This window comes from Telopea speciosissima, chromosome 7 (assembly GCF_018873765.1).
Source record: "Telopea speciosissima isolate NSW1024214 ecotype Mountain lineage chromosome 7, Tspe_v1, whole genome shotgun sequence".
NCBI classification, from domain to species: domain Eukaryota; kingdom Viridiplantae; phylum Streptophyta; class Magnoliopsida; order Proteales; family Proteaceae; genus Telopea; species Telopea speciosissima.
This window is the reverse complement of record NC_057922.1, coordinates 11265501-11292980: the sequence shown is the minus strand read 5'-3', so window position 1 is coordinate 11292980 and position 27480 is coordinate 11265501. Positions and strand designations below refer to the sequence as shown.

The 27480-nt window shown below is 39.2% G+C and overlaps 2 protein-coding genes across 2 annotated transcripts; both read left to right on the top strand.

Annotated features, from left to right (window-relative positions):
- Nucleotides 1–1661: 1661 nt before the first annotated feature.
- On the top strand, nt 1662–6139 carry LOC122666900. Its single transcript, XM_043863002.1, has 2 exons — nt 1662–2052; nt 5960–6139. The coding sequence occupies exons 1-2, from the start codon at nt 1733–1735 to the stop codon at nt 5967–5969; spliced, it is 330 nt and encodes a 109-aa protein (XP_043718937.1). The 5' UTR covers nt 1662–1732; the 3' UTR covers nt 5970–6139.
- Nucleotides 6140–13172: 7033 nt separating this feature from the next.
- On the top strand, nt 13173–23096 carry LOC122666618. The gene is made up of 4 exons (XM_043862643.1): nt 13173–13184; nt 13625–13628; nt 22659–22835; nt 22948–23096. The coding sequence occupies exons 3-4, from the start codon at nt 22665–22667 to the stop codon at nt 23065–23067; spliced, it is 291 nt and encodes a 96-aa protein (XP_043718578.1). The 5' UTR covers nt 13173–13184; nt 13625–13628; nt 22659–22664; the 3' UTR covers nt 23068–23096.
- Nucleotides 23097–27480: the final 4384 nt, after the last annotated feature.

Genomic DNA, 27480 nt, shown 5'->3' with positions numbered 1-27480 from the left:
ATGGACATGGGATTTATTTAAGTTGGGTGCGTGCAGTGCGCTATTCTTGCGCCCAGACACATGGCATGTGAAATGACCGTCGTGCCCCCATGGATTGGGCGAAAATTCCTGGGGGTGTGGTGGTCTGCGCCCCACAGGCGCCTAGGTACCATTCTCTTTCCATTGAAAAAAAAACAAGAAAAAAAATTTAACATGTAACTAGTGTTATAATATGGGAGAAGTTTTCATACACGACCGTGTATGAAAACTTTCCCCTTATAATATATCACAAATTTAAATTAGAGCGGAGCTGGGCAACCTAGTAGCCCTAAGGCCTTAAACTGAAGCACAGCTCGGCCCTAATACTAGGGTTGGGATTTCTTGGCCCGAGACGAGATCAAGCCCAAAAAATTTCGGGCGGGCTTTGAGTGGGCTCGGGCTTTTAGGCCCCAAGGCCCAAGATACATCTCTCTACTCGCTCACTGCGCTCCACCATCCTTCCCCTTTCACCCCCAGGCCCCAAATTTATCATCGAATGACCAGCGGCTGCGGCTCCAATCCTTCCATCTCCTCCACTCAGCTTTACAATCCAGCGAACTCTGGCGAACAGAAACTACTCTCCATTCCTCTCTCCGGTTAGAAGTGGCCCGGTCTGGTAGTGGTAAGTTCTCTTCTAATTCTTGTTTGTTAGTCCCATGTACATTGAGTTTGACTTCTGAAATGCTACATAATACATTCTAATCTCTTGTTGATGAAGCTTTGCCCTCTGTTATTATTATTTTTATCTGTTAGCTGACATTGCGGTTGAAAGCTATTTATCGTCGAGCAGACGAAAGTTAGCATTTGTTTTCTGAATTTTAATGGGCTAGATATGTTATTCTTTTAACATCTTTTGTACCTTTTAATGAGGTTCAATTCAATAGTTCCATCTTGTGTTGTCATTTAAGTTTTGTGTTTTCTTATTTGTCTTTTTTTTTTTATTTGGTTCACTTTCATGCTGTTACAAGAACAATGTGAATTTTATGGGAGAAAATGGTTCTTGTTGATGACCGTATTTATGGTACCAGACTTTGGTATTTTAGGTCTATGTTCTCTAAAAGCAAGAAACAAGTGTTGAGATGTTAGAGTTAAGTCATTGTTTTAAGGGAATTTGGTTTTAGTATGAAGAATCGTTCATCTATGCCTATGGTATTAGCTCCTATTACATTACTTCAGCTTATGCATGGTTTTATTTTTATTTTAGTTTTTTCATTTCGGTTTTGGGGTTTAAAGCACAACTTATCTTGGAACCCATTTTAGGGCAAGAAGACAATCTCTTAGTCTTTACAATTTAACTTGCAACTTATTGCATGAAAAAAAAAAAAAAACAATAGTCATTTGACTGGTTTGAAACTCAGAAGCAGTATGCATAGTTCATACTTGGGTAAATGTGTGATTGCGGTTTACCTGTTGGTATATGTTTATCTTTCCTGCTGATCTGACAAGTGGTTCTGAAATAAAAAACCAAATGATCTCAAGCCACTAGTTCTTTTGCTTTTGGATCTTTATGGTACTCTTTTAGTCTTTTACCTGATGGTTGGTATTAACATAATTTAACATCAATTAGTCGTCCTTATGGTATGTAGTTTTATGTTTAAAACTTCTGAACTATCATTGCTCATCCACTCTAGCTCATTATGCAGCTCACGTCCTCAAACAGGACTGTCTCATGTGAATCCTGAAAACCTTGGAAAACGAACAAAAATCCTTAAAAATGAACTCGATAGCAAAGCAAGTATCAAACTTCTTCAGACCCCCTGGGCTTGCATGTAATCCATTGCGTTCAATGCATCAGCAATTCCAGCAATGGCGAGGGATTCGAGTAAGGATACGGAATGGAAACCTTGAGCAAGCTCTGACTGTGATGCAGCGTAAGATGCAATCAAGTGGCATGGAACGTCTGATAAAGCGCCAGCAGACCCACCATGTTAAGAACTCTGAGAAGCGTGTCCTAGCTCATAAAGCCCTGGAGCGGAGGATCCGATCCCAGGAGCTTGCTCGCAAGCTCCAAGCCATCCTTGTCAAGAAAGTCAGGTAACATAACCCTCAAAAACCAAAGCCATGCACAGACACACAATTCACTTTATCAATTGCTAAAGACTAAAAGGAAAAGCTCATGAAAATGTCTTTACTGTTACTATTTGAGCATGATTTAGTTTGATTAATGGTTTCCAGTTGAGATTGAACTTGGATTTGCATAGAACATCTCAATGACTTCAACTTGTTGATCAAGCGAGATCCGGAAGAACCTTGATGAATTAGCATTCTCTTGATCTTCCTGGAAAAAATTTTAGTTTCTGTCATGTTCTTTTGAGAAAGTTGCATCCATTTTTTACGCTATAGTTGCTGCCTTCACATACAAGTTTTCTGTGTCAACTTCCTATGGATTTCTAATTTATTCTGATTTTCCACTCGCATGGAGGCATCCATCGAACTATCTTCATTGTACGGAATTCTTCTCATATTTTTTAATATGAATACAGAATATGAAGGATGCAGAATCCATTGTTTCATGCTGGTTATTTTACTTGTTTTTCATAATCTAAATCTCTAACTCCACAAAAATGATACATTAGTTCCATCTCTCTTCTATGCGTCTGGTTTGAACCCTCTATCCCCTGCACCATGCCACATAAAAGAAGGATTCTTTCAAGCCTTGTTATTTGAGAAAAATCAATACTGTCTAGGTCTACCTTTTTCTGTTACCATCTACAATAAAAGATTTTCACTGCCTAATCAGAAAGAAATGTTATTATTTTTTTTAAAAAAAAGTCACAAGAACACGTAGAAATGATATACATCCGTATCTGTAAACTTTTAAGTGATATAAAATGTGGGTAGAAAAAGAATCTTTGGATTCACAAGGTAGTCAACAATTATTCCCCGAGTGTTCCCTTTCTGTGCCTTCATTTTCCCACTTGCCCAGTCCAAACCGAAGCAGCCAATTTCTGAATGTATTCTTTCTTCGCATAGCCCCCATGAGACAGTAATTGATGACAAGATTTTATACAATCACACCATTCTTAGATACTGGATTCTTGCCCATTTGGAATACAGGAACTTGATCTCAGAATTAGCTGCCTTGACACAGAGAGGCCCAGGAAGTTAGTCCATAAGGCATTAGCCTTTTCACACTCCAGAAACGTCTAAGCCGCTGTTTCCTCTTCCTCATAACAAAGATAATACCGATTAGCTAACTTGAAGTTTATCTACTTGAATGGTTGAAGGATCAATAGCCTGTTCAACAAGAATATCCTAGCAAATACCTCTATTATTGGAGGTGCAGCACTTCCCCACAATCCAGTAACCTCCTTGATATCTTGGATTAGACAACAAGATCTATCTATCAGAATATATGCACATCCGTCCATCTCCTTGAATCTTCCATTGTGAATCTGTGATGATCCAGACCAATATTCTATAATCTTTCAGGTACACTGAGGCAGGCAGGGAGTAGAGTGCCTGCGGCTCGGGTAATGGGCCTAAACTAGAGAGAATTCTAGAATTACAGTTTACAAATAAGGAACAACTAATACAAACTTCAGTGGTTCTGGAACTAAATCAGAAGGAAAATTGAACCTGAAGGTCAAATCCAGAATTCAGTTAGAGTGACAGACCTGAATTCAAATCTGAAACGAATATCGGTTAACTGATGGGTTCAAGATTACAGAGGTATAGAGAATTCTGGTGACAAACCAATAAGGCCAAACAACATAAATCAGGTGCGAAAATAAACAGATCTAAACCAACAGCAGAACCTTAAAAATAAGACATTGAAACTGACTTGTATATTCACTTGACTAGAGAACATGGTTATCGAATAATTAAACAGAAAGGAAAAGAAGAAATGGAGAAAAGATGAGTCTTTTCACCACGAAAATCATGTGGAGGTTTGCCTATCCAACCATACAGTGGAAACATCCATCCCTTGTACACAAAATCTATTTCATTCCTTATTCCTAGTAAATATATAGACCATGGGTGGATTCTTCCTCTAATAAAAAACTACATTCTAAGATTCTCATAACAAATTATTTGGACAACCATCACCTTATTAAAAACGCCTGCTCCTTTAGCATCAGTTAACAGGTCTTATGTAAACTTCCTTAAAACTCGCAACCCATGCTAATATTGTACACGCAGAGCTGGAAACTTGATCTAATAGCTGTTAATTAAAGATCGAGCCACTTAAATTCTTTGTTCAGAGGCTCCCATTTTCATGTTCTGCAAGGTTTCTTTAGAAGATGAGTGATGCAGTTACACACATATAGGGGCTATTTTTGTAATTTTGTTGCAATTAGATAATGTTCTTACTGACTTACTGTAGGAGTTGGAGTTTGAGTTAACTTTTGTTTCCAGTTTCAGGATATGATTAGGAGTCTTTCCCTCTTTATATACAAGCATGTAACCAACGATTAAGCAGAGTTGATTGACTAAAGTTTACCTTTTGAGCTTTTGTGCTGCTGTGCACTGAGGTTATGAGGCTGTATTCCTCTTTCCTTCTCTGTTTGATTCAGATTCTCAGTTCTGATCTCTTTCACATTCCCCCCCCCCCCTTTGTTCTCCTACCTATTCCTTGTTCCTCTTTCCTTTTATTTCTATTATTGTTTACCTTTCACTGGTGGACGGTACTCTGTTCGAACATTAAGTTGGATTCAGCAAGAGAGAGAGAGAGTGATCTCTCCCAGTTACTCTTCTTTCAATTTCTGGATTTGGGGTTTGAATTGCTACTGTTATAGTGTGTATCATGGGATAGGTTCCATGGAACAGTGCACCGTGGGATAATGTTTATTTTGTTAAGTTGTTAGTGATCATGATAGGGGAAGTGTGACGAGTGTCCCTATCATATAAATATATAATATGCAACCAGGAAGGAAGAAATAAAAGAAGCAAAAGGAACTCACGATGAAGGGACTCCCCCTATCGTGGTACACATAACCAACACCCCACCATTTTAACACTCCCCCTCAAGTTGGAGCATACAGATCACCCCATGCCCAGCTTGGAACAACCCTTCCGGAACGCAGGGCCAAATAGAGGCTTAGTAAACAAGTCGCCAAGCTAATCAACAGAGGAGATGAAAGGAGTAGCAATGAGTTTCTTCATAACAGCATTCCTCACAAAGTGACAATCAACTTCAATGTGTTTGGTTCTCTTGTGGAACATTGGATTACTAGCAATGTGATAGCAGCTTGATTATCACAGAACATCTTCATAGGAGAGGTAATCTAGTTACTTGTTGGCATAGTAAGAAGCAGATAACTATGGCTAGGTCCAGCGCCGAAGCTGATACCATGTTACTATATCAGATCTAGAAACCAGCAAATCACCATAAGGAAGAAGAACAGAGAGATTGCCAAAGAGACTAGCAACCGATAGCCAGCCTCCCCAACCACAATTATATTTATAGACTTGCCGATTACAATAGTAGCTTTCCTATTCAGACTATGAAAGAGAATCAATAAGTAAACAACCAATAAACAACTAAACATAGATTCCTAGGACAACTGGGAAGGAAGAAATAAGAGAAGCAATAATATTTTTCATGGGCTGCTGTATGAATCGTTGCAGGACTCAAATCTTTGTGATGTCTATCAATAATATTTTTCCTCCCATCGCGGCTTGCATCCTGTTCTTCATTAACAAACATAGCTCCAGGAAGTAGAGCTATATGTTTGTTGCATAAGATCATAGAATTAGAGCTATATGATCTTTGGGTGAAAATAGAACCCTCAAATCTGCCTGATTATTTCTGTTATAAATGGATGAATTTCAACTCTATCATCACCTTTTGTATAGTAGAAAAAATGGCCACTGCTATCACCTACTGATGCACACAGAATTCTACTGGCTATTTATGAATTGGTGGAATAATCATGTATGTACTTTCCATCTGGTTGTGCTAGAATGCTTATATGCTTTGATATATTCAATGCTGCAGGGGTCTTTGAGAGCTTTGTTGAGTTGCTACTTGAAGCATTATTTGCTAAGGCTATTGGCAGTGTGCAACTGGCTATTAATTTTACAGGTTTGTTCATGTGTGATTCTGGATTTCTATTAGGAACAAACTCCTAATGTTTCAAATATATTTTTCTGCTGACCAATGTTCTATATCTAATCATGGGTTTTTTATGGGGGAGGGTGAATAAGGTTCAATTGTTACATTCAAGTTATTTTTTATCCATCTTCTATTCCTGGCACTGATTTTATATTGTTTTGTGTTAAGAGAACTATGGGAACTCTTAGTAAGAAGTGGGAAAAGATATGGTGTGAGTTGAAGGCTCTCTGAAAGGAGAAGGGTGATTTGTTACTTGTTATAGATCCAGGTAATGAGAGAAGGCTTGACAATTTTGTCTTATTTTGTTATTCTTTTCTGTTGGAGGGGGGGAGCATAAATTCTATTATGATAGGGAAGAGTTTCTATGCAATCAGCATGGTTTGCAGATTGCTTTTTCCCTTTTAACTTTTACAAAGAATGCTTATCTCAGGTTGTTTCCCCCTACAATTTCTGAATAATTTGGTGTTCCATACATTAGAATATTGTGCATGGTCCAGCACAGTAGTGAGTCCATATTCACATACCTTTGAAGCGCATTAGTCTCTTTTCTTTTCATTGACAGAGTCCTGAAAGCAGTATGTGATACATCTTCAAACAATTCTAGCGTACAACGGAACCAGAATTCCCAGAGTCTCCTCAAGAGACCTGTCTTCTAGTATTTGAGCTGCCTGTTGTCCTAGTTCTGGTTAAGTATCTTAAAGTTTATGAGTTTATTAGTTGATTAGGCTCCATTTGTCTCTATGTAGGTAGAAGCCCTGTTGAAGGAAGATTTACCCAAAGTTGTCACGGTGACTAGGAGACCCACGTTGTTGGAGGCGCACCTAGGTGACAAGGCGACCGCCTAGGCGCCCTAGGGGTGCAGTATATGACTATATGTAATATATGATAATTTTATATAATTATGCTTCTATGCAACATAGAAGCCATATCGATTCAATATGATATAATTATGTTAGTAATGACTTAATATGAGAACCAACATAAAGTAAACAAAACATAGAATATAATATAAGCATATTCATCGAAAACCCAAACAATAAACAGAAACCAACATAAACTCGTGAAGTGTCATCAAGGCATGCTGTCAGCTTGTATCCAAGAAAGAGACTGGACGCTTAGGTGCTGCCTAGACAACTGTGCCCAAAAATTTCCCTGTTGTATGGTTTGTACCTGGACGCAAACAGAACCTTAATATCAAAAAAAAAGAGAAGAGAGATTCCAGTGCTGGTCTTGACAGTGTCTTCTGCAACCAGTCCAGTACTTGCTTTGCATGTGATTCAACTACAATCAAGTCCACTTTTATTTGTCCAGCTTGTTTAAAGACTTTACAATTTTGTTCCTTTGATAGAAGATATGCGGTAGGTTGATCAGCTGGAACAAGAATTGTGTAGCGGACCTCAAATAGGCTAGACCAATTTGTGTAGTCTTCTTTCTTTGGTTTAGATTCTCTCTTTTATTTACCTCATATTTTCTTTCGACACTTTGTCAGCTGAGTTAAATCTTGAGGACCCTTCTGACAGTTAGATGACTTCTACTGTTAGACAGTGGTGCATGATTAGATTAAGCATGAGCCTGACGATTGACAAATCTTTTTCTGATGACCATTGTATGGAGGGCTACATCATGCACATGAAAGTGAGTAAGAATTCACAAACTTCTTAAGGGGCAGGAAATATTTGGGAAATCCACAGTGAAAAATGTTTTGTCAAACTATGAAAGACAAGGAATTGGATACCTGGTGAGTACCGTGTTGGTATCCCAGTCCTTTCAAGTGGACTTGCAGTGATGTTTGCAACCTTCTTTTTTTTTTTTTTTTTTTCATGGGGTGGGGGGTTGAAGGGGTTGGGAAGTGATCTTAAGAGTTGGAAAAATATTCAGGGACAGCTGAGATATGTAGTTTAAGATGTGCTGGTTGCCTGAAGCTGTATGAACCTTAGGCATGTACCATAACAGCTTTAAGGAATCCCATTTGATGCTGCTTTTTTCTCTTCCTTTTTAATGATGGATTTCCTGGTTGGGCTGGCAGGTAATTGCTAGACAGAGTTGGAAAAGATTTGGACTCTTAATTCTAGTACTTGTTGAAGGCAACCTTAAAGTGCCAATGTTTTAGCTCGGGATTATAATGTTGACATAAACTTCCTAATTTGGAAGGATTCCCCAAATTGAGAGATCTTTCCATTGTCAAAAGAAGCAAAAGGCAATAATATCCAACCTTAAAATGGCTACCGTAGATTACCCAGTTTAGATGACAGGTTTTGAATAGTTACCACCTTGGTGAAATGGACGTAATATTTGTGACATGGAATCCCAGGACATTGTTCATGTATTTTTCACTGTAAGCTATTCAGCTTCCCCAATGTGCTTGTCAATATTTGTAAGCTTCTTCCAGCATATTTATGAACTGCCTAACTGGTAATTGATGATCTTCCTGAGGAAGCTCGTGGTGCTCAACTAAACTGTTGTAACTCTGGTTGAGGCTTTAGTTGATCTTAATGTGGTGTGGGATGCCTGTATGTGGTTCTGTCTGGAATCCGTAGGTAAAGATCTTCCCCAGTGTTGGTCGGTTCCTGAAGTCTGATGATATGAGGGAGAGGATGCGAGATACCCAACATAGCTAATTAATAGCTTCCACAAGGGGATTAATAGTACATCCTCCTGACATCTCGTTGGGGTCCCCAGTTGCCATGTTTTCTCTTAATGTGATTTTGTATTAATATCAAGTGTCCAATATGATAGCTAGTTATTCAACTACCTCAATTCACAGTATCAGATGGCAAGTAACGGTCTCAAAAACCAGGACTTTGATGGCAGTACACAGCCAAATGGGCTATAGTACGTGTACTTTGAATTCCTGGGAACAGGATGTTATTAGGGATGTAAGCGGATCGGATTCAGCTCGGATAGTGTTATATCCGCATCCGCATCCGCATCCGATTAGCTTTCGGACGGATTCGGATGGTGCTAAACGAATATGGATCGGATATTTTGTCCGTTTACATGTAAATATAGCTTTTCAGATAGTTATAGCCTATCCGCATCCGTTTAGCTTTCGAATGGATTCGGATAGTGTTAAACAGATACAGACACGGATTTCGGCTATTCATTTACACCTCTAGATGTAATACATTTGGTTGGGTAGGTGGGGGTGATTGTCAAACAAGCATCCTTTGACTTGGGCCAGCGCTTTACTGTATTGGGAGCTACCACCATACCAAGAGATGCTTTCCCTGAGAATTTGATTGAATGGGTTTGGAATTTGATACGTGGCAAATCCAGTCCATTCCTTAGGTCTCCAATGGTTAAAATTGTTACGTTAACGTTCTACATAATCGAAATAAATAGTCATTTGGATAATCTCTCCAAAGTCCGAACAGGCTCGCCTAGAAATAATACTCTTCCTATTCCATCAAATTTCAAAACTTTATGTCCATGTAGGTAAATTGGATTGTGGTTGAAACTTTACTGATCGAGGTTGATAGATGGTAGCAGGAGTGCATTATGAACCAATTGGTTTTAAAATGGAAGCTTGATAATACCCAAGAAAATTAAGTGCCAACAGAGATGTTGCTTTTTTGCCAGATATCTGAACCCTCAAGAAAACCTTTAAATGGGTTAACCTAACAAAGTGTTGCCCATTTTTATTATGTTCATTAAATATTGGGAGGTTCAAAACTTCAAACTTCAAAATACCCCATAATGTGACATTCCCAGTTTGACCCATTACTATAAAAGTTCTTCTTAATACCTTCGCTGTTCCTTGGGCTTTCCGAAGGAGCAATAGTCAGAACTAACCATTTGGATTGTGATGGTCGGCAGAGAATCGCTTTCCGTGATATTATGGACCAAATCAATATAAAGCCCAAGTCTAAGAAAACAAAACTAAAAAAATTCATAATCACTCCCAAGAAAAAAATAGGAAACCCAACTTTCTACGCAAGTCATATAATAGTCAAGGAGAGAAGAGACAGAGAGTGTGAGAGCGACATACTTTCCCTAATATAATATACGGAGAAGGTTGTCTAAGCCTTTGGGGTAAGCCATCAGATATACTAGTGTCTCTATGCCTATCTCTCTCTTTTCTCTTCACATGAAATATCCTCACTGCCTTAATGTATGATATCATTTTACTATGTCTAGCTCATAGGTGAACTTCTCTCTGTCATTTGCCCAGAGAACCTTTTCCTTACAATTGGATAGGAAATATTCGTATGGCCAAATATTCTCTGTGCCGAGGGTGCAGGCTGCGATCAGTCACATGGGGGTGGGCGAAATGACCACCCTGCCCTCCTGAATGGTAGGTCCATGTGTCTGGGGTACAAGCTACACTACGGCACAGAGAACATCAGCCCTATTCATATATAGAACCAATCATGGTTTTAGTGCACGATATCAGATCGGGTATCGATCGATCACCTTCAAAACCGATATGATACTAATACGGTTAAGACTCAAAGAACCCTCTCCCATATAATGACTAGGATATGAGGTATCTTGGTCGTGTGGCCCCCCACCAGGGGTATCAACATGGATTGCTATCTGGTCGTGTGGCCCCTCACTAGCGTGGGGCCAATGAGAGCACGCACAAGGGCATCAACATGAATGTGATTTTTTATTTCAGTAGAGGTGGGGTGACAATTTTGCACACTCCTGTGTTTGGGCGCAGAATCCGTACGACTAGGTAGCATTCTTTTCTCAAAAAATATGGAGTCAATGTGAAAGACAAGTATGTGTAGGTTATACTAGCACCTCTATGTTCTACTCTGTGCCATTTGCTGGAAGAGCCCTCACCCACATAAAGACTAGGATATGAGGTATTCATATAGAACCAACGTGGAAGAAACGGTATTCCGTTTTTAAAAATAATTTCCTGTTACTAGTTTCTTATGAAGATGATGGATATTTGAGAAGTGAAGAGTCATAAGGGGAAAAGCCCAATTTTGAATGTCCAATTCAGAAGTTGGTTGAAATACAAATAAATAATATATAGCCACCACAGGAGAAGCTGACCGTGAAATACTACAGTTCAGACTTGAGACTTGAGACTTGAGACTCGAGACTTCTAGATTGAGAGAAAAGAGACAAACATGCCATGACGTTCCTTTTCAACCAAACTTTTTAAGGTTTCAAGTTTCAACCTCACAGAACCTCCACACGTCACGTAATGAGCTGGATTAATGGCGAAAGTTTCTAGCAAATACTGCTGATTGAGTGACGTTTTAAGCTCTCAAAATAAATAATAAATAAAGAAAAAGGCTTTATTTTCAAGGATTTCTTACACGATTCGTCTGTCTAGACTCTAGGGTTCCCCTTCTAAGCTTTGAGGTCTTTTCCTTGGTCCTCGTCATTTCCACAGGAACAACCACGTATAGAGCTAGCAGAGCCAGCAAGGCGACGTACATGGAAAGAGAGCGAGTAGATAGAGATGCTTAAGCTATAATACTTGCTTCCCAGGTTTTGGTTGGTGACAAGGAAGGATGGAGAACCAAATTTAAGTAACGTCAAGCTACAATCCACCCCTTCCCTTCTGCTACTGTTCCTCTGTTTTCTTACCAACCCAACCCAACCCAACCCAACCCAACATGGTTTTCTTTCCGACAAAAGACCTTCTTAACCTTTCCCTTATTTAGTTGCAAAATAATTTTCAGCCTCTTCTTGGGAGGGGGTATCTGATTGGTCAAATGTTGAAAGTCAACTCAAATTTGATCCCAATCAATTCTAAAATGGGTCAACCACGACCCTGGCCTCATTGAAGCTGGTCCGGTTCAACTTGGTTGGATCTCTAATATAATTGCATTAGACTAGTTGGGTCAATGTATAGGATCGCATTTGGAGGTCTTATCCCCTTGTTGGGACTTTAGGACTAGAGGTATCACAATTAAATTGGCTGCTTCTAAGTATTGGGACTTCGCATTGAAAATTGGTCTAACAATTTCACTTTTGGATTATTTAAGTCTTTTTTTGATGATTTTACTTACACAATGAAAAGTAAATGGTTTTTTTATTTTTTATTTTAAATGTTTTATTTATAACTCTGTATTACGTACCACCAATCAGATTGGTTTAATTGTACCCCTAATCTCTATGTAGTGCTCAATAATGTTTTCAAATGGCTTTATAATCTTTGTCTGTATTCAACTGATTGAGTGTCCTCCTACCCACCATCACTTTCGTTTCTGGACTGAGGATCATGCATGTTGTGTTAATGCTTAATCAATTTGCTTTTGTGGCTATGAGTCATGGTGGTACAAAAGGCAGGGTTGAGACAACGGCAAGAGGATTGCTCCAAGAGAAGTGTTATTGGGGTGCAAATCCATAGGAGTGTGGATAGATTCCTGAGAATTGGTTCAATTTGTTCTCTAAGATAGAAGCAAGTGAATGGCCATGGGAGTTTTTTTAGAGGTGTGATTGAAAAATTGACTGTTTGTTAAGGGACTTTAATTCTATGATTTGGAAGGTACAATTGGATGACTATATATTTATCAAAAAATGTTAGCTGAGAAGGCTAGAATAGATTGGATTAGGATCTTCTTTACTAAGGGTGTTATGGATATTTTATCTTCTATCCAAAAAAAAAAAAAAAAAAGATATTTTATCTGTCTTATTTTTAATTATTTTCCACAAAAAATGCAAGAGATCACATTAGAGTGGAAATTTTGCACTCCAATGTCTGGAGTAGGAACCACACAACCAGACATTATTCTTTTGGAACTGAAACCAAAAACAAGAACTGGTGGTTTAAAACCTTTGAACTCTAATTTTTTTTATTCTCCGCAAAACAAGATACCTAGGGATGTAAACGAATCGGATTTGGCTCGGATAGTGCTATATCCGCATTCGCATCCGATTAGTTTTCGGACGAATTCGGATAGTGCTAAACGGATACGGACATAGATATGGATTAGATATTTTATCCATTTACATGTAATATAGTTTTTCGGTCGGATAGCTATACCCTATCCATATCCGTATCCGTTTAGCTTTCGAAAGGATTTGGATAATGCTAAATAGATACGGACACGAATACGAAAACGGATTTCGACTATTCATTCACATCCCTAAAGATACTAGGACCATCTATATATATTTTTAGATTGTACATTATATTCTAGTCAGTTGATATTCTATGTTTTTTATTGGTGAAATGTCTTTGTGGGTGATAGAACCTATTTAATTGATTTTGAAAATGTGATTTTGGTTTGGTACAATTTTGATTTCTCTATTAAGTACTTATATCGAATCAAATCAAGTCTGGGGGCTAAGACAAAATGACAATTATTGAATTAATTAGCGTCATAAGCGGAGTTTTCTATCCCGGAGGGGAGTTTTCTATCCCGGATTTGGATCTCCAATTCCTTTTTAAGTCTCCAACTACCCATCCAATGATCAGAAGGACTTTGATATCAGAAAACACAAAAAGAAAAACAGAGACTAACGCCACTCCCTCTGAGTCGGGAAACAAAAAAATTTCCTCCGGAGATAATAAACCATAAAAATAATAGGAAGAATCCTTCATTCGCTGATCAACCGAATTATACAATAATCATCAAGAGAAAAAGAAATAAAAACACCAAGAGAGAGAGAGAGAGAGAGAGAGAGAGAGAGATATGGAATCATGGATGCTCTAATTGATTTTCCTAACTATAGGCAGTGATCCCCTCTACAACCACCGGCGGCATAACCGATTTCGCTGGTGTCGGCGCTGGAAGCCTGAGTGACATGTTCCTAAGAGGTAATTCGTCGCTCTGAAAGTCGTCTGGTCCTTCGTCAAAATTAAGAGCGTAACTCAACGGATCGTACCTGAAATCGGCCGAGTGTCTACGACCTCCTCTTCCCTTCCGGGAGAGAAGATTCCGGCATTTTTCTTTGAATTCGGGAAACTCGTGAGCCCTCGATCTCAGCCACCCAGACGAAGATCTGACGAGCCTCGGCTTGTCTTCGTCTACGAGTTGTTCGTGGTGACCGTTGCCGAAGCAACACGAGAGACAAAGGGTTGATCGGAACATGTGCTTCAGCGATGGAGAATGTGAATGATAATCACGTTCGTCTCCCATGGAGCGAGAGAGAGCGAGCGAGAGAAAGGAATAAAGAGGGAAATAGGAAATGGGAGTTTAAAGCGGCAGCGTAGTATTTATACTATTGTATGGAGAGAGAGAGAGAGAGAGAGGCTAAAGCCTAAAAGGGCGCAATTTCTACGGTTTTATATAAAAGTTGTGGCCGGCGTGGGAAGATCGTGTGGGCGGTTTTGGCCTTTGTCCTTTGGGGAGTTAGCCTAGAGACCAGAGAACGTGTTTTGAGTGGGTTTGGGTAATTTCGTCATTTGACTTGGCATCTTTTCATCTCAAAAGTGTTGGGCCTACGGTTGGATTCATGCGCTTGCACTTTAAGAGGATAAATTTCCAGCTCTAACATCATTGGCACTAAACATAGTTCGATTAATTGGTGCTTAGTTGTCATTCTTATGCTCAACTCGTCTGTTATAAGCAGTCCAACCTGATGCACGTATGTTCATGTGCCAACACATGTTTCTTTGAGGCTGGATCAGGTTTTCGTATTTGAACCATTTTTGGCGTATAGATGAAATCCATTCACTCTCTTGGATTTCATTTGTGTATCATTTGGCGTATGAGAACCTCCTCAACCAGTCTCTGCTCTTTTTGTTTTCATTTTTCACCATTTAATTGAGATGGGTATTTTGCACCTAAAATGCATGTGGAGGTGAAAGTATATGCAAGGAATCTAAACTCACACCATACATTGCGAAAGGGAGGGAGTGAGCTGTCCATCTAATGTGTTTTTTGGGAATAGGGAGTTTCATATATATTTTGTATAGAGGGGGGGATTGAACCGGGGAGGGGATAAGGTACCAGCCAGGAGACTCAAACTCGAGACCTCCTAGTGAGCATGGGCATGAAGCGCACCACGGCTCACCAACTGAGCTAGGCAATTGTTGGTAGAAAAAAAAAAAAAAAAGGTACATTTTGTTGTCACCAAATGATGAAATGAACCTCAAGGGGGTTACTCAATTGTTAAGGACAAACACCTCACAAATAAGAGGTCATGAGTTCAATTCTCCTTGACGTCTAACTATTAAAAAAAGATAATGAAATGGGAAATAAACTTTCATTAGATCATCATTTGTCTTATTCCCAAAATTATTTAATGTATTGGCAAAAAAGAGTTTTTAAAATATAGGAAGAGGTCAACAAAAAAAATAAAATAAAATAAGAGATAGGGTTCTCCAAGCAAGCAGCATAGAGGAGCACACTAATGAGGTATAGTAAAATGGTATCCTACTCTAACACTAGAGGCCAGACAACAATATCATTTCATGTGAGGAGGAGAGAGAGAAATAAAAATACTAGCATATCTTACTGGAACGGTTTAAAGAATCGTTTCCCTTAAAATATTTAAAAGTGACTTGTCATCGTATCATAAAAAATTCTTTTTTTTTTCACAACCTTTTTTATAACAAATTTTCTCAAAAAAAAAAAAATTGTGTATTAATATTGACTTATATTTCTCATAACTCCATCTAGTTTTTTTTTTTTTTTTTTATGAGAAAAAATAAATTTTATAAATTACGACGGCAAAAAACACATGAGAGTCAAAAAGATAACAAGTATCAGTTCTATGAGTTGTAAATAAAGAAAATGAAAATTACATATGTATATTCAAGAGTACACGTGGATACTCCTGTGCATTTCCCTAACCATTGGGATGCTTGAGTGGTCCAATTTCCAACCAGGGAACAGGGAGGTGGATCGTGATCCTCTATTGCCGAGCTGCCTGATATAGGACCGTGCAGCCCAAACACAGTGAAGCACGCAATGATCGCCTTACCCCCCACTTGGGCAAGGCGATCACTACACGCCTCACTGGGTCTGGGCTGCACGGTCCTAACGGCAGCTCGGTAGTAGAGGATCTGGATTGATATCCAAAAAACATATATTTTCTGAGTGATTTAAATATTTATCAAAACCAGTAGCAAATCCCATATCAGCCATTTCAGCCCCAAGATATTGATCTCTAATAAGTAGAAAAGTAAAGAGCAAATTCCATCCCCCGCCCCTTGTTTACGATCCTATAACAAACCCCCATGTTGTGAACAATTGCATGGACCTACCCTGACAATGGTGGGGTTAATTACAAGTAACCCCCTACTCCTTGGTTAGTGTAGTTTTACCTTTTTGACCATTTCATTACAAAACCTTGATCTCCTCAACTTTCCATCGTTCCAACCCTATCTTTTATCTCATCTCTTTCTTCTCCCGCGATTTGCATATATCAATCTGTCATCTCCGGCAATGTACGAGGAGTAATCTGTTCATTCCGGTGATGTACGAGCTGTAAACCTTGCTTTGCTTCAGAAGAGCCCAGATAATGCTCTTCTCTGTTCCAGCATAAACGCTGGTACGGGTAGTTGTTCTTCCTCATCCACTCTAAAGGATTCAATGAGCTTTCTTGACTTTAGGATGCTTAGTCCAGGCCTGATTGGACTGATACACATTGAAGCCATGGAGGGACTGGTGGGCAAGCCCAGTTGGAATTTCTGCTACTGCTGCTGCAATGCAGAGGAGTCAGTTGTATGGAATTTTAGGTTTGAAGATGTAATAAGGATAAAAATGGTATTTAGATTTTGGATGTTTTTAGTAAAGATGCAAATGGATCAAATTCGGTCGGATAGTGACATTATCATATTTGTATCCGGTTATATTCGGACAGATTCGGATAATATCCTATCCATTGACATCTTTACAGTTTTATTGATGAGGGTTAGAGCTGAGACTTGAGAGTTCAACAACTACCCTTTTTTCTACTACGTATCTTAGTCTTTGATTTTTTTTTTGTTTTCTACTTTTGATTTTATCTTGTATTTATTTTAATAGATATGTGATTCCATGTATTACAATGTATAAAACAATATATATAAACCAATAGAAAATCTATAAAATGAATCACATTATCTTAACTTATAAAATTATAAAAATAAAAACACTTAATCAGATAGATGGATATAAAGATATATTTCAGACATTTATTACCGTCGGATTGCTAAACGAGTCAAATAATAATTGGACGGATAGGGGGATTATCATATTCATATCCGATTAGTTTTCGTACGGATTTAGATCTCCTAAACGGATACGAACACCGATCGAATACAGATTTTTGAATATCCGTTGACATCCTTAGTATTTAGTTTAAGATTTAATAAGGGTAAATTGTCTTTTACATTTTAAAACTAACAACTTACTAACACCGTCAACCTTTAGGGGTGCGGATTTAAATGCTCAGAATACAAGGGTTTTTAATAGATCCATAATTCAGGGGAGGGCCACGTAATTTTCTCAAAAGTTAAGTTCGATGTTATTTGAAATTCCATGGGGAGATTCCTATTTTTGCTCTTCAGCTTAGGGAAAAGGAAGGGAAACTGAATCAGCATGAATATATATGTAACCATAAGCTCTTATCAAATATGATGATCAAACATTTTAAATGCAATATTTTTTTTTTTTTTTTTTGCCTTATATCCAAGGGATTTGATTGTAAAATATATTAAAATTTAATTTAATTAAGTTATTAATGTTTTGAGGTTAGTTACATAATCGTGTTAGGTAATATTTATAATTTTTTTTTAGAGGAAGAGATTGTTGTTTGATCATGTAGGTCTTGCATCAGTGTGGGGGGCCAATGAGAGTGCACATAGTGGTATCAATACGGATGAGATTTTTATTTTCAATAGGAGCTGGATAGTAATTTCGTACATTCTTGTGTCTGAGCGTAAACTACACGACCTACATTGTGGTGACAACATACCAACGATTTACCAGCCGGCTAAGGTAGCTGGCACTTTCAAATCCTTCGCTATTTATGTTTGTGTTTATAAAAGTGTACAGTAGTATCCTTATACTATTATTCATGAAAATGACACTATAATAGGTTAATGTATTAAAATGTTTTAGTATTTTAACTTTTGGTGGGGGTGGGGGGGGGGGGGGGGGGGGAATTATAAATAAAAAAAAGAAAATAAAGAATAAACTAGACATTTCGCTTTCTAATGCTATGTTAAAGATATAAATATGTACCCAAAGAGGAAAAAAAGTATTGTCTTAATAGTTTAATACACATTATCTTTTTTTTGTTTTTGAAAAGTCCAAGGATGATCCTAAAGTCTTAGACAAAAAATAAAAAAATAAAAAATAAAAATAACAACTAAGTTAATGGATCAATGATATGCACTGATTTTCATTTTTTTTTATTTCTTTAATATTGTTTCTGGTTGTATGGGGCCAATGAGTAGTTATTATTGCGTTGTGGGGTGGCTCTGATGGACCGGTAAAAGCTTGTAGGGCTTGACGGAGGAGTTGGCGTGTCTTGGTGTCTATCTCCGGGTCGCGCTGAGCGGGGGTCCATGCAGGGGTTCGAGGGCGACAGTCCCAAGAAAAATTTTTAGGATTTACATGAAAGTAATTTAGAAAATTTTTATTTCTTTGTTTTCTTAAAAATTGTTGTGATGAAAATTTATTAGGGTTATTAAGAATTCTTTGCAAGAGGCATGAGGAAGAGATATTGTAATCCTTTCTTTGTTTTTAGTGAAAATTATTCTCTTCACGGAGATGTAGGTATCTTGTCGAACCACATAAATTCTTGCATTGTGAATATACGATTGTTTATGGAACAACCTCTCTGTGAAAACAAGGGTAAGGTTGTTTACATTATGACCCTGCTCCTTCGTGCACTGGGTACGCCCTTCTTGTGATTATACGACTATTTCTTCTTTCTGTTTTCTGTTTGTTTTTCGCATCGTGTATAGGATTTCGCTTCTTAAGTTAGAACTTAGAATTGGTCCATCAACACATTCCCTTCACACTGGTTTGTAATCCATATACCCAAAAAAAAAAAAAAGTCTTAGGCTCGTCGTCACAGCTAAGACATCGGATCAAGTCTCAAGTCTAGCCTTCATCCTCCCTACCCCAAATACTCACTCCAAGTGAATATAATTTATGTCCTATGACCCTAAACTTTTTTTTATTCATATTTCATCAACCATAGTTAAGGGAAAATAATAATTTGGTTGGTAAGAATCCTTTTCTTTTCTTCTGCAAAAAAAAGAGGTAAGAATCAAAGTTGTAGTTGAGCAACTTTCTGCCTAGCTGATATATATGAATCATATTAAGCTAAAATTTTGAAAAAGTGGAGTAGCTGAGCAAGTCAAGAACATAATCTTTGGATCATCCAAACCCCTGCAATGAAATGAAAGAACCACCAAAAATCAAATTAATCAACTTCAACCCATTCTTGATTTTCAGTAAATGATTTCACAAAATGTGGTGAATTAAGTCTTTTATAGTTAATAGCTCAATATCAATCATCTTCAAGAACAGGATAAATTGCCCACAGAAGTCAAATTCATGTATGGAAAGATCAAGTTCAATGAATAAAGCAAATAATTAACCAAATGCAATAGCTTACAAGCTGAATTAATCAATGTCCGTACAAGCTGTTTCTTTCAACCTGATCAAAATGCCTAGAAATATAATGAAGTAACTCGAATATTTTATTAAACTCTACAACCCTTTTTTTTTTTTTTTATTTCTAGTTAACTACATTTTTTAGGATTTTCTTTCTTGTCACTATGCCTAGTGAAGTATTAACGCTTCACTATTTGCCACATGACAAGTGATAGAAACTAGACAAACATCTCATTGGTACAATTTCAATTTAAATGAGTAGAGGAAGAAGCTAAAATTACAAAAGACGTGATTTTGTATTTTATATTCATCTCCATTTGATGGTATTTTGGTAGAGTTTGAGAAACTTTTCATGTTTACTTTGGACTAAAATTTGGCCATATAGATGTATTTGGGGTCTCTTATCACATGGGTTAACCCATGTACTGCCATTACCAAAAAAAAAAAAAAAAACCCATGTACTGCCAAGAGACAATAGTGAAACGTTATACTTCACTAGGCATAGTGATGCCTAGAAAGGACCCATTTTTTTAACTTAGAATTTTACATTTTTTTAATACGTTCACTATTTTACATTGAATCAAACCAAAAGATGCTTAGTTTTCCAGGAAACATGTAAAAGGAAAATTCCCAAGTAAAATTAGTAAAAAATACTAATTTTTTTAATACTCAGTCGGTGGTTGATATGGCCTGAATATTAGAATAGAATGCTTGGCCCAGGATCTAGAACCCAATCCAATTTCTTTTGGGTCCATTGTGATGTTCAGGGTGGGTTCATCTTGAGCCCAGTCCAATTAAATTATTTGGGAACGCAACAAACCAGCTCAACCTCTCTCAAACTTGATTGTTTGAATGGGTTTGAAATTTGTTGCTTGGTGGGTCAAATTCACAGCTGATATCAGGTTGGGCTAAACTAAAGTTTGGTTTTTTGCCTTACATTTTGTGTTGGGCTTGGGCCACCTGTAACAAGTTTTAGCCTAGGGTACAGTGCAGTAGGGCCTGTAGTAAGGAAAATTTTTTATGATCGAGAGATAGGCACACCACCCCATTTGCAGTAAGCTAGTGAGTGGCACCGATGGGGACACATGATGGTGTATCATACAAGAGATAGAGGTAGGGGTCATTTCAAAAGGGTGAAGAGAGAGATAAACACACTGGACACTAGTTTACGGTACACCAATGGTGTGCCAGCCTTTCCCCAAAATTTATATGGGTTTTCGTACCGTTTGCTACTCAAGTCACTCACAGTTGGTAATGGTAGGTTTAAAAAAATTATCATTTTAGTGTTGAGCTAGGGAAGGTAGATACCAAGTGGATCATTTGGATTGAGCTGGATCATGAAATTTTACATGTAAATAATCAATATTGTGACCTATCAAATGAATGAACAAGATGGACCACATAGACCTTCCATGTGGCTCAAATAATTAAGAGATATATATGCAAAAGAGATGGAAATGAAAAGAATATGAACGTTATTTTAATGGATGGATCTGTTTAATAACTCATATCAAACTAGGTTTAATGTATTAATATTGATTTTATATGGTATATGTATAGGGTTTTTGGTATAGATTATAGTTTTAGGGTCTAGGGGAAATTTTAAATAGAATTTCTACACCGCTAGATACTAAAAATTCACCGTAAGTAGATTTAAAAGTTTTCTATTTTATAATTTTTTTTTTGGGAAAAGAACGTTATTTGATCGAAAAAGTTTTTCTTTGGGATGTGTAAAGGAAAAGTACAACCATCAATAATTCTCAATGTCTAATCTCTATGAATGATAAAAAAATAACCTCATTATTATGGGATAAACTATGGATACTATTATCGAACCCTTGGGATTATGGGTGAAGGAAAATTGGATTTGGATTCTCTACGGCGCACCTGCTCATCCTACTTGTACTACATAGACACAAGACCACGCACAAAGACCACCTTACCTTCATTCGGGTAAGGTACTCGAACAGGGATAAGGCGATCTTTGTGCTCAAACATGTGTCTGTGCAGCAAAGATAGAACGGGCAGCTGCGCGGTAATAAAAAGAAAACTTAAGAGGGATAAAATATTTCCCTCTAGGGAGCCATATGTACGAATTTTAGGTCTGGGCCCGCCCGGACATCGTGCATATACCTTGGTTAATCAGAAAACAATGTTGCCCTACGTGTTAGGGTAGGTCACCGCGGACCTCACGTTGAATAAAAAAGAGACAAAGGCACTCCATTCCTAATCCCCATGGAAAAGGTGATGCTATGAGTCATAATTATACTAAAAAGTAGGGACCACATCTCCACCTGACCATCGTAAATCTTTTCAACGGTCTGGATATGTTATCTGTAATTAAACAACAATTATTTAATACAATTGGACGGAGATTAGGTAGCTCCCAAATGTATCTTGATCCCAACGGTGTGATCGATTGTTGGATCTTTGGAAATTGCAATCATATATAGCTTACATCTCCGGTGGTGATCCCACATAAATGATAGAACCATCTTTTTCTTTGTAGCCCCAGTAGTAGTAGGGGATCATTAGGGGAATTAAGATAATGAAGAGAGAGGCTTGGTTAGTCACGTGGCTCATCTTTTAATTTCCTGGTGAATCATGTTCATCCATGGGTGAGAGAGCCAGCAAGAACCAGTCAGTAGTGGAGGAACTGAGGAGAAGGGTAGTAATAAGTAGTGAGTGGAAGAGAGAGAGAATAGAATTGTCACTTGCTTGCAGTCCCATTCCTATGTTGCTCCACCTCCATTACCAAATTCGTTTTAAATTACTGTTGGAAAAGATGGTTCAATTCTGTGGAGTGAATGGGAAAATGATCCAAGCTAAGCTGTCTCTTAGATGTTTAATGGCGTGGCCCCGCTACTGTCGGCCAAGTTCTTGATGAATAGCCTCCCTCACTTATTTTCTTTATATCTTATTCCTCTTATATATATATATATATATATATATATATATATATAACCTGATTCCAATCTCTTATATATATCTTGTAAAGGTGTCTGCTGTTGATCAGAAATCCATTTGTGTTCTAATCATTAAGAGATGGAACTATAAGAATTTTATATTAATTGGGTTGTTTTTACAACTTTTGTTTGTGTTCTTGGTTTGAATCAATGGCTGGAATGCTCCCTGGTGTGGAATGTGCCCGAAGGAGACGATTCCATCAAGGAGGAGGGTGGATTGAATCACAGAGTAAAGCAGCCGGCAATGGTCGAACAAGGCGTTCAGCTTTCTGTCTCTATGCAAGCAACCATGAATCTCATCTAAGTTCAAGCTCCTCTCTGGTATGTATTGATTGCTTCACTTGATGATGAATTTTGAACCCATTTTATTTTCTGTGTGTGTTCTTCTTTATGAATCTATTAATTTGAATTTTGATGAACACAACAAACCCAGCCAAGAAACCCAACAAACCAGAGTTTCCAAGATGAGAAATTGGGAGGAGTGGCTAGAGAAGCCAAGGAAAGACTAGATGAGAGGTTAAGGGCACCCAAGAAACCAGAAATCAAAAGGTAAATCGAATTCTATAAACAAAATTGTACTCAGAACAGAGTAGTTAATTATAAAAATTTCTGATAAGAAACAGTACTAATTACACAGGCAAATCAGCACAGAGAATGGTGGTGGGAAGCAGCGGGGTTCAGGTAGTACTGTTGTTGTCCTTGGAGATTTGCCAACAGAGGTGTTTGGATCGAAGAAGACGAAGAGTAGTAGTTGCAGCTCTAACTCCAAAAGATTCATAAGCTGGGCAAAGTTGGGGTGGAGAGTATCGGACCAAGACGAATGTGCAGTGTGCTTAGAAAGGTTTAAAGAAGGGGAGACACTTCTGCATCTGCCTTGTGCTCATAGGTTCCATTCCAGGTGTTTGGCGCCGTGGTTAGAAACCAGCTCTCACTGCCCTTGTTGCAGATTGAGAATCTTAATTTAGTGATAATTGTAACCTTTCTTTGTATCCAATTACTTGTCTACCATACCTTTCTATGAATGGATGGAAATTCAAGGCTTTAGATTGGTTGCGGATAAGCTGTCGTTTAGTCATTATTTTTCCATTCTAAAAGTGAATTATAACGTTAAATAATCACAATTTGATGTTTGTAATCTCAATTCTGATCATGCCACCTGTTTCCTTCTCTCATTGAATTATCTAAATTAGAGAGAGAGAGAGAGATCTTTTTTTTTTTTTTGATAATTAGAGAGAGAGAGAGAGATCAGGGCCACATAAATATATCAGCTTTAGCAATCTATTGTGACAATACTGAAGCAGGTCAGATTTGGAAACTACCCTAGATGCAACCTGGGTTTGTGCTAGGTTTAAAGAAAATGTAAAAAAAAGGCTTGGAGCATATGACCCCTGAGCAATAAATGTTGAAGGTCAGGCAAATCAGCCATGTTAGAGCCATCGATCAATCTGGCAGATCATGTAATCTCTGAGAAGAACGGGCCATCATCATTGTCTTGGCATCCTTGTGAAACGGAATCGGACTAGAGAAGCTACTGTTTCGGTGATGGAGCCAGTAAAGTTCAGATTTCACCTTTAAGGGCTGCGGCAACCCCACCCACTCTCTATTTAATCATAGGGTACGTTCTTAAAAAAAGAAAAGGTAAAAGTTCTCCGTAGGGAGTCCTATGGTTCTTGTGCGTGTAGAGGCCAATGGGAGCATTTACAACAGCATCAATAGGGCGGTCATTTCACCCCTGTGTCTAGGTATAGGGTTTTACACGGATTGAGCTCTGCTATGGCGTGGGGGTGCATTGAAAGATGTCCAGTGCAGGGGTGCGTTGGAAGATGTCCGCCATCCACAGCCTCAGTGGTGTACATCCATTCTTGCCAATCAAACAACACCTCAACCATGTGTCGAGTTCTAGGGGTGCAAGACATCTTCCAACGCACCCTCACGCCATAGAGGAACCCAATCTAGGTTACACTCCCTCGTAGAGAACATCTCTCCAAAAAAATTTAAAATTAGGGAGAGATCACTAGCAAGTCGTGTAGCACGATCAATGAAAGCATACACAAGGGAATCAATATAAATGCCATATTTTATTGGGAAAATATCATCCCCCTCCCCTCTAAGATTTCTTAATATCAATTCAATACCCAAGTTTTGAAAAATGATAATACCTGATGAGGCATAAAACACCCCACCTATCAGAGGCTGCCACGTGGCCGACCCGACCTCAATCCGAGAACCGAGTTGGGCCGAGCAGAAAATTGGGCCGACCCCATATCCGATAAGTCACCTGACAAAGCCTGGTTTGAGCGAGCTGGCCGATGACTGAGGCCGAGATTATACGGGTCAGCCAGGGACTCCTAGCCGACCTCATGGCCGAGACCAACCTCCTCTCGGGCCGACCTCCATGGCCGACCCCACGGGCGGACCTCGTAGGCCGAGCCCTCCTCCATTGAGGCTCCCATAGCACCCCACCGGGGATCTCCGGGCCCCGTCAGCACATCCCGAGAATCACGGGATAAGGACCGAGCCACGATCCCAGATAAACACAGAATCACACTCTACATGGACTCTTACCTTAATAAGAGTCCGACCCCGAAAATAACTCTCCACTCCGCTCTACGCGAGAGAACCTTCCGAAAGAAGGACTCCTACCATACTAGGACTCTCCCAACCGTCTCATCTCCTCCTTACTCTATAAATACCCAGGTATGGAGCTCTATTCCACAGCTGGCTTTTTAGTACGCAGTTACGCTGTCGCGTTGAAGACCTGACTTGAGCATCGGAGAGTCCTAGGCCGGAGCCACACCGGCCCTCTTGCGCTCATTGCTTGGTTTTTGCAGGTTCATTCACGGGCGAACCAGGTACCGGAGGTTTTCACACGCAACAATACCCTCCCTTACTTTTTAAAACCGTCCACTAAGTGATTAACTCTGTTAAAACAGAGTTTAAAAAGACAATATTACCCTTTTCTCTCTCTTGCAACAGAGGAAAGCGAGAGAGAGAGAGAAGAAGCGCCAGCAAGCAGCTTCCGCCATTGACGACCTGCAAGCTTCCTCCCCCCTTGACGACCCAGCTGGTATTTTCGATATTAAAGCAATCTTGAACTTGGAATAGTGGTTGTGAGATGTGATTCTGGAGTGTGAGGAAGGCCTTTGAGTAGTTTAGGGATTGGTCTTAGTCTGGTTTTCGGTTTTCTGCTTTTGGCTCTTGTTACGGAGCTCTACTGATTGTTATGGTGTAAGAAGAGATTCACCAACAGAGAAATTGACGATGATTGCAGCAGAACAGATATGAAGAAAGGGATCAGGAAAAATCAAAGATTGTCCAAATCCTTGTTCACCATGGGACTGGAATGCAATACGGGTTTCCCGTAAGTTGGCTGGATTGTGGAAGCAGAAGAATCTAGAGGTAGCACTTGTGAAGCACTAGAATGGTGATACGATCATAGGTAGTTGGGTCATTGTGTTGGGTTTAGTCTATTAGGAGTAGATGGGTAATTTGTGTTGTGTTAGTCTATTAGGGGTAGATGGGTAATTTGGTAGAATTTGGGCATATAATGCATTCGAAGAAATGGGAATAAAGAGAAATTGGAATCCATGGCGTCCATACAGTCCGGACCTTCGCTGGTCCAACAGCTGAGATGCCGACAGCTAGATGCGTGCAGAGATGGTGGTGGTGGCTCGGTGGAGGTCGAAAGATCCATCCCGACTATCCCTATCCATGTCGTAACGACGAACGCATCCGCTGCGCATCAACGATAGCGTTGCCAAACACAATCAGAGGTTGCACAGTGCTTAGGTTCAAGATCGTTGATTGACCGGCGAGGCCATGAACGCAACTAGAACCTGAGACGGTGAGGAGCAAAACAACAACGGGACCAGGGGAGGAAGTTAGATGAATGGAGTGGGTGGATTGAAGCTGGTTTTCCATCGCCGTGGAACGAAGAGCTAGAGCTGCGCCGATGGTGATTTCCCAATCAGCCTTGGGCATGCCTGAAGATACAACGACAGGAATGTGCTCAATGCCACTTGGATTTTGATCGGCGAAGGAAGGGACGAGCTCTGCTGCCACCACCATCGTTGAAGCAACCGATTCTGCTCCATGGCTGCATCGTTGAAGGCCTGGTCTCCTTGAGTGACGACGACATCAATCCCGATTCCTGCGATCTCGAATCCGGTCCGGCAGGGCAGGGATCGAAGAAGAAAGCGACGTTGGCTCTTCAAATGGTCTCTGATCCAAAGCAGGAATTAGCTCTGATGCAACCGGAATCTGGCCCATGATGGTAGGAATCAAAGCCCCATCAACTTCAGTCAACATAGCACCAGAATCAACTTCTTGTGCCAGAGATTCAAGATCTGCCATGGCGTTGGCATTTTCTTCGTCGATTAATTCACGTACCAGATGTTGCAGTTCCTTTGATTGCTCATTGATTGCCACAGAATTAAGCCGCATATCTGATATATTGTTTAGCATCTTGAAGCAGTTCTTCTTGCAATCAAGCAATAAGGCACGAATGTCCTTCAATTCTTGAGCAAGGTTGAACGGTGGGATGAGGCGGAGTTCGTCGGCCATGGTTGGTTGCCAATTTCTCTCAACGAAAGCACCAATGTAATGACCGAGGCAGAAGAGCCGAGGCAGGTCGGACCAATGATACGTGTTCGATTGGGATAGAGGAAGAGGGAAGTTAGAGACAGAGGAATAAGACGAGAGAAGAAGAAGAAGAAGACGGAGAGAGAAAGCAGATTGACAGAGACAAAGAGAGAAGTAGAGTTAATTCTTCATTCCCTTTCACAATCTCTTGCTTTACATTATATAGCCAAATTCTACCAAATTACCCATCTACCCCTAATAGACTAACACAACACAAATTACCCATCTACTCCTAATAGACTAAACCCAACACAATGACCCAACTACCTATGATCGTATCAAATGGTGATGTGCTAGTTGATGGTGGTGATGAAACTCTCTCTCT

Coding starts and splice junctions, on each gene's coding strand:
- LOC122666618 (XM_043862643.1), top strand. CDS start 22,665: ATGGCTGGAATGCTCCCTGGTGTGGAATGTGCCCGAAGGAGACGATTC. Junction 22,836..22,947: donor TAAGTTCAAGCTCCTCTCTG/GTATGTATTGAT, acceptor CAACAAACCCAG/CCAAGAAACCCAACAAACCA.
- LOC122666900 (XM_043863002.1), top strand. CDS start 1,733: ATGAACTCGATAGCAAAGCAAGTATCAAACTTCTTCAGACCCCCTGGG.